The sequence below is a fragment of the Rhea pennata genome, chromosome 15 (genome assembly GCF_028389875.1).
Source record: "Rhea pennata isolate bPtePen1 chromosome 15, bPtePen1.pri, whole genome shotgun sequence".
In the NCBI taxonomy this organism is placed as follows: domain Eukaryota; kingdom Metazoa; phylum Chordata; class Aves; order Rheiformes; family Rheidae; genus Rhea; species Rhea pennata.
In genome coordinates this window covers 19,437,067-19,447,843 of record NC_084677.1, presented here as the reverse complement: position 1 = coordinate 19,447,843, position 10,777 = coordinate 19,437,067, and the positions used below count along the sequence as shown (strand labels likewise).

At 58.7% G+C, this 10,777-nt stretch overlaps 1 protein-coding gene across 1 annotated transcript in view; it reads right to left on the bottom strand.

Annotated features, from left to right (window-relative positions):
- Positions 1–1,127: 1,127 nt before the first annotated feature.
- HS3ST4 (heparan sulfate-glucosamine 3-sulfotransferase 4) overlaps positions 1,128–10,777 on the bottom strand; it is a 59,523-nt gene continuing 49,873 nt past the window's right edge. Inside the window, exon 2 of the mRNA XM_062588553.1 lies at positions 1,128–2,333. Within this exon, the coding sequence (XP_062444537.1) occupies positions 1,697–2,333 (637 nt within the window). The 3' untranslated portion in view covers positions 1,128–1,696. The remainder of the gene's footprint in view (positions 2,334–10,777) is intronic.

Here is a 10,777-nt window from a genome sequence, read left to right as displayed (position 1 = left end):
TGAGTTTTACCCAGCCCAAGGCACCAGCACCACTTTACGTTGTAGTGAACCACAGGACAGACCGTGAAACACAAAGCAGGTGCAGCTTGTTACCTAGCATAGCAATGATTTCATTTGGTTAGCTGGATCAATAAGGATTTCTCGCCACCTTAATCAAAACTGAGTGTTGGTTTCCCCAGAGAAATCTTAAGCTGCATCCCGGCTGCTTTGGAGCACCAGGGACCTGGCATCTTCAAGGAGCCAGGAGACAAACACCGCTGTGCTCTGCCCTGAAGGTGGCTCACCACCACTCTTTGGAAGGAAAAAAAAACGTGTTCAATTGGCCTTGGAAACCACCCCGAGGACGGCAGCACTTCGGCGAGGGCAGCTCTGCACCCTTCTCCTTGTTACTGCGCTTAGTGTTTGTCTCTCAGTAACAGGCCTGGGAAACAGGGCAGCTGCATCCAAGCCCTGCTGCCTGCTCTGCACTGATCCCAGCACGCAGCTCACATGGCACTGCTGGGGGATGCAGCTGTGATACAGGTTTATTTGATAGTTTCTACCAGGATTTGCAAATTTGGTTGGATGTTCAACATGGTCATTTCCATTAGAAAGCACACATTTTGTGCAGACCAGTACTCACACTGGGAATTAATTGCTTTTTTGTTACTGATTCTGAAGTGAAGACTAAGGCTGCTTCATGCTTTTGCAGACCTAGCTGTCAGTGGTAAGCAGCAGAGCTCTGGTGTCCAAGTGAGTGGTGGTCCCAGGACCCTGCAGTCAGGTCGGTGCCAGGCATCACGCACCTACCTAGACGTACCGTAAGGTTTTACCTCCTCCCGCCCTGGCACCTCGGATCTGCAGGAACAACCTCATGCCCAGGGACAAACCTGTTTCCAGGAACGAGCTGCCCCAGTGGGACACGCTGCATAGGCACGCTGGGCTGTCTCCAGCAGCCTCGCTGTGTGGCGGCTGCCGGATTGCGCTGGGCCAGGGCCTGAGAATGGTGTTAGGACATGGTTTTCTAGAGGAGCATGGGTGGATTCAGGGGAAGGCCCCAATTCTGATCTACTGAGCAGCCAAGTAAATCAGAAACAATTCTCTTCTGCTAGTGGAATTACCCCCAGCAGCGAGAGAAGAGTTGGGGCCAAAGGGTTTTTGTGGCACTTGGTAAATACTAGTTTTAGTGCAACAAGTAACTGGAACATCTGGTGCAAATGAAGTTTCTGTACATAGTTCCTTTGCAGCATAACTGGCTTTATTCCTTCCACTCATGAACACGAGTGTGTGCACGTGAATTTACCAGCTCTGATGCTGCTGTGCAGGCAGAACTAAAAGCTGGGGCAGGAGAAATCAAATCTACTGGTTTGTCTTGTTGCTGCTGGATTTTGCGAGCCACCATCATGCTTAGCTGCAGTGGCAGGACATGCCAGTCCCACCAGCCCGGTTACATGGGGTGGACTGCCGCCGAAGGTCAGCACGAGGCATCCCCTCGCCCTGTGCGCTCGGTTCCCTCCAGCTTCTCTTCCCACCCATTCCCTGACCCTTCACGCAGCGGGAGGGGAGAGCCTGGGCCCCAGTGCGCCCTAGAGGTGACAAATCTCTAAGCGCAAGAGTCTCGTTCTTACCAGAGCGAGACTGTAGCCCCGGGGGAGTTTTGGGTCTCTTAATGATTCGCATCTCCAAAGGAAAGAGCTTTCTTCCTGATTTCTTGGTTCTACTTATCACTTTCTTCCCGCTCCCACTCAAAATCTTGGCCTGTCATTTGGTAAAACATAACATTGAAAGGTTTGTAAAACTTGCGCAGTCTGTGGATGACATCTGGGTCTATTCTGGGGTGAGTTCGACCCTTGGACTTGCCCAAGCACCGGGGAGCACTGCTGTCCTCCGGCTTCTTTAGACAGGGGAACCCCTTGGTTTTATTAAAATAAAAATGTTTCTCTGTTACAATCCTCTTGAGGCCTAAGAAATCCTGAACCTTGGCCATTTCCCCAGCTGGGTCAGTGATGAGCCTCTCACCACTGACAAAAAGAATTTGGGACAGCGGGAAATACTGGAGCCAGTTCTCCAGGTGCAGAGCATAGATCCCAATGCGGATCGCGCTCCAGGAGGCGTCGATCAGCCCCAGGGTCCGGTTCTTGAAGGCGAGCACCTCGAAGGTGGGGATCTCCGGCTTCTTGGAGAGCGTCTGCGTGTAGTCCGAGATGGCCCGGGTGACCGGGTTCCTCACCACCACGATCAGCTTGGTGTCCTTAGCCATGGAGTGAATGCGCTTGGGCGCCTCGTTGGTCACGAAGTAGCTGGGGGTCTTCTCCATGGTGATCTGGCCCTCCAGGGTCTTGGGCATCACGCTCCTGTGCAGGAGGAGAGGAGGAGAGGGGAGAGGTTAGCGCTGGCTGCCCCTGCCGCAGAGACACCAGGATTGGCAGGACGTGGAGAGGAGGGACGCTGGACCCGCATGCCCCACATCAACCCCTCTTTCCTCGGGCCCGGTGGGGACCTGAGGTGTGAAATCAGCCTTGGTAGCACATTGTACAGTGAATTTGCCATAGGCACATGTAGACACAAGTTAATTGACAATAAACCTGTACAATACCTGTCTGCTCAGCAAGCCATCTGCTTCCATTTGCTCAATTAAGTCTATTCACTTCAGAGCCTTGTACCAGAGTGGTGCAGTTAGGATTACACAAGACCTTTTTGTTATGATGACATGCTTTTAAATGTCTCAGCTAATAAAACTTAATACAGAATAAGATCCCTTGCTTCTAGTACAATAATTAAATTTATTTACTATCTTGTGTGCGAGAAAGAATGACTTTTCTTTTATCTCTAATTCACATGCTCTGTCAATAATTAATTGCTGCTGGGTTTTGAGCTTCCTGTGCAAGCACTTTTATTAGCCAAAAGGAATTTGCCTACCGGATAAATTAGCACGTAGCAAGACTTTCCTGGATAGCACATTACCATATTGTAAAATGAAACTGCAGCCAAGATAGCATTTATATCTAAGAAAACGGAGAGGTAAATGCTTTTCCCAGCTGCCCCCAGTTCAAGATTATCATAGCAAGCCGGAAGGCATAAAGCAGTCTCCTCCGTCGGTGCGTTATAGCCTCTTCCAAAGCCTCGTAACGGGCGGGTGCCGGAGCGGCCCGCGGCGCCCGGCGCGGCACAGCCGCTGCACCGGCCCGCCGGGCTCAGCGCCGCCGCCCCCGCCGCCGCGCTGCTTTGCCCCGCGCTTCGGCAGCGTCCCTGCGCTAGGCTATCTGCAGGGGCGTGCCGCAAAGGCGGATCGCCCGACCGCGCGCTGGAGCGGCGGGGACACGGCAGGAAGCCGCCCTTCCCTTAGAGGAACGCCCGAACAAATTAAGAGGGTGCAAGCACCAGGAGACTGTGGAATTCAAGGCTGGCGTTCCCGTGGGGGATCCGGCACCCAGATTTAGCAATCCTGTGGGAAGGCAGCACCCTTTGGGGCTCTCCATATCACTGCCTCCGGGAGCCCCAAGTCACAGACCGCTGCGCAGAGGTTGCTTCGTGCGGGAGCTGCAGAGGAAAGCGCCGCGCACGGAGATGGGACCTGGAGCAGGGCTGCGGGGATGGCAGCAGCTCCATCAGGAAGACGGGAGTCAGGGCGCTTTTTCCAGAATTTCTGCATGGAAACGAGGTCTCTGCCACTTCCTGTTATCAGGCTCTCCTGGCAGATGAGGGTTTGCTCTAACCATGCTCAGCTGTGGGGGCTCAATCATCTTCCCCAGTTACTGAACGACAGCTGGGGCAGCAGCAGCCTGCGGCCACGGGGTTGCTCCTGGCAGCGCTTCTGCCCCTCACGCCTGGCTGACTCCGCTCCTGACACACGCAGCCCGAGTCTCTAGGCCGAGATGCACCGAGGAGCGTGGGATCCGATTGTCCCGTGTGATGGAGGAGGTCGAGCGAGATCCGCCAGCGTCTGGCGGATACGAATCCCAGACGGCTGTTGCAGTGACAGCACGGTATTACAGCCTCGTGTTAATCTTGCATCGGTCCTGGTCCTCACACAAGGGAGGGGACTCTTGCACGGGAGCAAAGCCATGCCAGCTGCATTGGTATAACAAAATTTTCTCCTTCCATATAGCATTCTTGGAAGGTCAGGAAAGGCAACGGTTTGGCCTGGCTGCTAAAATATTCCCTATCCAGTGCTGAAAACCGACACTCTGGTGACTCAGGCCTGGAGCACACAGGCAGCAGGGGACAAAGACATTTCTGGAAGCCACCACAGTCGGTGGGATAACCCAGCCAGAAACCATCCCCAGCACGGTCCTGGCGCAGTCACTGAGCAGCCCCGAAACACAGTTGAGGAACCGGGCAAAGAGCTGATCCACAGAGCAAAGGCTCCTCCAGCCTGGGACTTTGCCCAGGGCACTCCCAGAACAGATTTCTATTGAACGATTAATTACCAAAATCAATGCATTTACTCTTCTGTTCCTCGCTGTACAAAATAGCTGTTTTATTGTCATTTATAGCCATTCCCATGCATTTCCTTTTTAACTCATCCTATCACATGCAAACCGCAGTCCGCTCTTTCCTGCTGCCTGCTGTCCTGCACAGACGCTGCAGCGAGCCGGGGCAGCGGCGCCAGCAGCCGTGGGCGAGAGCCCTGCAGCCCGGGCGGTGGTGGGCAGCTCTCCCGCCGGAGACCCGCACTTTGACACTGCTCAGGAACAGCAGCCCCGCGGAAGGCGCAAGGACCAGACCGTGGCACTGCTCTGCCCACGTCTCCTTCCACCCTGATCCTTACGGCTAAAGATTAGGCAACCTGCAGCAGGATGTTTTAGTACCCCCTTCCCCGCCTCTACAGCCCCGGGCGTGAGTAATATGCACCGCCACGTCCAGGCCTTTCTGCATGCTGCGTGCTGCCTAACCAGAGCAGCAGCGTGGCAAAGCCCAGCGGTGGGCGGCCGGGCAGCACAGAGCGCCGCTACCCGGCGGGGCTCGACTCCGCGGCGGCGCGCAGCAGCACCGCGCACACGTGTGCTGTCTCCAGCGGGATGACCTGTTTTCCTCCACGACTGTCCGAGTAAAAGGCGGGCCTGGCACAGGCAAAACTGGCTGGTGCATTCTCTTCTGAGTCAGACACGCTGGCAGCGGCTGTTAAATGTCCAAGCGCGGTGATTAGGAGACACTAAGAGCCCAGGTGGACTGCGCGTGACGGACTCACGGACGACAGGGCCCAAGGGGACCACTGTCACCATCGGGCTGACCCTCGCCATCGCCTGGGCCAGGCCTGCCCTGGCTGCTCCTGCTCCGGCTCGGAGCAGCGCCGCTGCGGAGGCATCTGCCCAGAGCCCGGGCCAGCAGGGAAGGACCTCGGGCTCGCCACTGTCGCTCGGGCTGCTTCGCGCTGCTGCTGCGGCATGACGGTCTGGCCACGCCGGCAGCTTGCAGGCTCGTGTAACCCATCTCACACCGGGCTCCTGTCCGGCAGGATGCCTCCGGCAGCCGGGCGCTTCTGGCCTCTGACACCAGAGGCTCGGTGCAGATGTCAGCTGGCTCCCAGCACCGGCAGGAGATAGATGCTCCCAGCAGTATGTCCATGGCACTTGTTCCTCAACCCGGACCCTTGTCCTGCCCTGCAGCCTTTCTGCACCCCGTGCCGGGCAGGCTGCGGGACAAGGCACTGGGCAGGCAGCAGGACGAGGCGCGGTGCACCTGTGCCGGGCAGGATGAGGGACAGGGCACTGGGCAGGCAGCAGGACGAGGCGCGGTGCACCTGTGCCGGGCAGGATGAGGGACAGGGCACTGGGCAGGCTGCAGGACGAGGCGCGGTGCACCTGTGCCGGGCAGGATGAGGGACAGGGCACTGGGCAGGCAGCAGGACGAGGCGCGGTGCACCTGTGCCGGGCAGGATGAGGGACAGGGCACTGGGCAGGCAGCAGGACGAGGCGCGGTGCACCTGTGCAGGGCAGGATGAGGGACAAGGCACTGGGCAGGCAGCAGGACGAGGCGCGGTGCACCTGTGCCGGGCAGGATGAGGGACAGGGCACTGGGCAGGCAGCAGGACGAGGCGCGGTGCACCTGTGCCGGGCAGGATGAGGGACAGGGCACTGGGCAGGCAGCAGGACGAGGCGCGGTGCACCTGTGCAGGGCAGGATGAGGGACAGGGCACTGGGCAGGCTGCAGGACGAGGCGCGGTGCACCTGTGCCGGGCAGGATGAGGGACAGGGCACTGGGCAGGCAGCAGGACGAGGCGCGGTGCACCTGTGCAGGGCAGGATGAGGGACAGGGCACTGGGCAGGCAGCAGGACGAGGCGCGGTGCACCTGTGCCGGGCAGGATGAGGGACAGGGCACTGGGCAGGCTGCAGGACGAGGCGCGGTGCACCTGTGCCGGGCAGGATGAGGGACAGGGCACTGGGCAGGCAGCAGGACGAGGCGCGGTGCACCTGTGCAGGGCAGGATGAGGGACAGGGCACTGGGCAGGCAGCAGGACGAGGCGCGGTGCACCTGTGCCGGGCAGGATGAGGGACAGGGCACTGGACAGGCAGCAGGACGAGGCGCGGTGCACCTGTGCCGGGCAGGATGAGGGACAGGGCACTGGACAGGCTGCAGGACGAGGCGCGGTGCACCTGTGCCGGGCAGGATGAGGGACAGGGCACTGGGCAGGCAGCAGGACGAGGCGCGGTGCACCTGTGCCGGGCAGGATGAGGGACAGGGCACTGGGCAGGCTGCAGGACGAGGCGCGGTGCACCTGTGCCGGGCAGGATGAGGGACAGGGCACTGGGCAGGCAGCAGGACGAGGCGCGGTGCACCTGTGCCGGGCAGGCTGTGGAACGAGGCGCTGTGCACCCATGCAGGGCAGGATGAGGGACGAGGTACCAGGACCCGGTGCTTGCACCAGCCCTTTTTTGCTGTGTATTACAGATTGAGACTATGATCCGGGGTGGGGGGGGGGTGTTAGATGACAGAGCTTTAAAAGAGATGAAAATCAATCCGAGTTGAGGGGAAACACTGCTGCTGTCCTGCAGCCCCCTGGTGTGCCTGTCCAACCTGCGAGCTGGCAGGCGCTGGCCGTCATTCGGGAGCAGGGATTTTCCGCTCCTGCCAGGAACCAAGACGCAATGGCAAAAGCCCCTTCATGGACACTTCTGTAAACAAATCTTTTACTCCCCTCTGCTCTGGGGTCAGGGCAAGATTATTGTCTTCCCTTTAATATTAAACTTACTTAGCTTTTATTTTAAATTACGGTTTCAATAAGCTGTTGCAAAAACAAAATGCCTCTGAGGCTTTCCTCCGTGGTGGGGATGCCTCAGAAATATGCAGGAGCAAGTTACAGTGGCTGATGTTCAAGTACAAAACAAACACGCCAGGGGGTTATGAAAGAACAACGAACCAACTATTAATTACAGCAGCCCCTTCAGATGATGCTATCGCAATAAGCAGGAGCCAAGAAATTGCAGAGCTAATAACCTGCAAGCGTTGCCACCTTTAAGGACTGTGTTTAATGCCATGCACAGAAGTGGATAGGCAGATCGGCACCGAGGAAAGACAGCAGGGAACTGGTGATGGAGGAAAAGGGGAAGAGGAGGCGATTCGGCTCTCAGGGCAGGGTCGTGGGGCGGATGCGGGAAAGGGCGGCAGCGGCGCGAAATGCCCCTGCAGCCCGGCCCTGCAGAGCGCCGGGACGCTGCGGGGCCTCGCGCCGCAGGAGCCCAGGGCGGCCGGGCCGCCGCCGCCGCGGAGCCCCGGGGCGCGCGCCAGCACCGCGCGGGCAGCGCCACGCACCCCGCGGCGCGCTCCGGCTCCGGCTCCGGCAGTGCCGGCGCCGCTTCGCCCGAGCCGTCCCAGGCGCCGGGCGCCGCGGCCGGCCCCACGCACGCGGGCAGAGCGGCCCGGCGGCGGGTCCGGCCGGGACGCGGCCTCGGCTGCCCGCGCCGCCCGCGCCACCCGCGCGGGCGAGGGCCGAACCGGGGCTGGGCGCCGGCTGCGCGGGGGCACGCCGCACGCCTCCGCGCCGCGCAACGCACCGTCCCCGGGCTGGGCACCCGGGCGCGTGACCCGCCGCGTGCCGGCGCCGTCGGCTCCTGCCGCCTCGCAGCCGCGGCGGCTGCCGGCCGCACGGGCCAGCTCCCCTGCTCTGCGGACAGCCCGCGTGACCGTCCCGGCTCGGGGCGAAGGCCAGCTCTAAGCCCTCGCTGGAAAAACGTGCTGCAGTAATTGCTCTTAACTGCTGGCTCCAGACAAGCTCTTTATTTTCAAAGGATACATTTTATAAATTTGCGAATTTGCATGTTGCCAAAAGCCCCTTGCGGTTTATTTAAATCCAGATTATCTTGTTTATTCCTTCAGTCACAGCTGTCATTTATCTCTGTGTGGGCAGCTTGTTCGCTATATTGCAGGTTTCCTGCAATCCCACTCAAAAGGAGCCTTTGTCAACTGCTTTTCCACGTTCCCACCAAGGGAAAGAGTTCACAGGGCTCCCGGGGCTTGGAGAGCTGCGGAGAAGGACGCCGACTGCCCGCAACTGCTGTCCAGAAGAGGCAGCGGCTAGCTGCTGCGACAGCATCACCCTCTCTGCTGCTCTTCAGTGTGCAGCAAACATCTGCTTTTGTCTTCAGAAAAGACAAACGTGGAGTCATTTTCCATTTCATTATTAACACATTCTGGTATAATTGCTTGAGCTGTCAACTGTGACCTGCCAGTAATTCGGCAGGCGTGGGACTTCAAGGGGAGAACAGCATTGCAGCTGAAGGCTGCAACATGCATTAAAAACAGAACCTATTTGCTGTAAGCCCCCAAGTCAAATCTCTTGTTGAATTTGTTCAAACATAAATTTACAGCTGAATTTACATAGGTTTAATGTTTTATAATCTTTTTGGTCTGTGAATCTATATTCAAGACTGAGTGCATTAGCTTAGAAATATTGTGCTTAACGCTGAAAATAATTTTAATCTCTCCAAAGTCCAATCCTTTGCACATCACTAAACCTCAGAATCCAATCCCTTCTAATAAGGGACACAAGAATTGCATCTGCTGCTGCCTAATAGATTCATACTGCTCTCACTCAAATGGCCGACACATGCGTTTTGAAAAGCATTAAACGAATAGCAAAGAACTTTAGAAAAAGCTTTTGGTTACTCATACGTTTCCATCTGAAGGGAACAATGCCAGTTTGGAGGGGGCTGGGAGAGAAGGAACATTCCTCTGGGAGCCCCACGGAAGCCCACGTCACGCCGTGGAAGACGGCGTCAGTCTGTCCTGCTGTGCCGATGGGGCCTTGCGACCCGCAGCTCTGCTCCCAGCTCTGCAGCGCCCCATTCACCGTCCAGAAACTCAGGGCTCCCTGGGACCTTCGCTTTACCTCTGCAGGAGAAGCAGCTTTCCTCTCTCCCAAAGTCTGCTCTGTGCTGGCCCCCTCTCCTGTCATGTCCCTGCTGGGCTTCCCCGGGCTCCAGCTGGGAGCCAAGGACCAGGGCACGCAGCCGGAGCAGCGGCCACCCTGGCTGCCGATGCAGCCGGGAGAGGAGGGAGCAGCCAGGGCCCACGAGCGCCAGGGGCTTCGCAGCAGGGCTGCCATGTGTTCGCCTCTCTTGCCACCTGCTCCTGCCACGCACTGTGCGCCTGCTGCGTGCTCCCCGCTCCTGCTGCACGCGCTGCACTCCTGTTGCAAGTTCCTCTGCATGCTCCCCTCTCCTGCTGTGCTCTGCGCTCCTGCTGCACACTCCTCTGCGTGCTACCCTCCATCTGTGTGCTTCCCTCTCCTGCTGCACGCTCCCTTTCCTGCTGTGTGCTTTACTGAACGCTCCCCTTTCCTGCTGCACGCTCCCCTTTCCTGCTGTGTGCTTCACTGCACTCTCCCCTTTCCTGCTGCCCGTTCCCCTGTCCTGCTGTGTGCTTCACTGCACACTCCCCTTTCCTGCTGCACGCTCCCCTTTCCTGCTGTGTGCTTCACTGCATGCTCCCCTTTCCTGCTGCACATTCCCCTTTCCTGCTGCATGCTCCCCTGTCCTGCTGTGTGCTTCACTGCACGCTCCCCTTTCCTGCTGCACATTCCCGTTTCCTGCTGCACGCTCCCCTGTCCTGCTGTGTGCTTCACTGCACACTCCCCTTTCCTGCTGCACACTCCCCTTTCCTCCTGCACACTCTTCTCTCCTGCTGCGCGCTCCCCTGCACGCTCCCCTCTCCTGCGGTGTGCTTCCCTGCGTGCTCCCCTCTCCTCTGGTCTGGTCCTTCCTTCTCTCAACAATGTCAGCAGAGCGATGGAGAATGGTCTTTTGTTGCCATAACAACGAAGGTGCTAACATCGTGTTGACTAACTGCAAGCTGATATGATCAGAGAATGGAAGTATTGAGTTGCTATGGAAACCGAAATGCCGAATTTGAAATTGTGTCAATAGCAAAGTTCCCAAAGAGGAAGCAAACGTAAACAGCAGTTCGGGGTATGCAGGTCTGGTGGTGGCCCGAGAGGGCCCCGCCGCTGCAGCAGGCATCTCGCCCGTGCCAGGCACCGTCCCGCTCCGGGGCTGCGGGAGCAGCCAGGGAACCCGCCGAGGGGCAGCAGCAGCAAAGCGCCCGCCCCGGGACCCTCCACTCACCAGGGATGGGGATGCGGAAACGTGGGGCACGCTCCCAGCACGGGGCCGACCCTCCCGGCCACCGACCGCTCTCCTCCAACCCCGCTTCCCACACGCGTGCAGACAGGGTCTGCGCTCGCACTGCTGCAAGGCGCCAAGGACGGCTGCCGTGCTCCCGCAGCCGGAGGGAGGCTCTGCCTGCGCCGGTGGGCTCTGCCTGCGCCGTGGGGCTCTGCATGCTCCGTGGGGCTCTGCT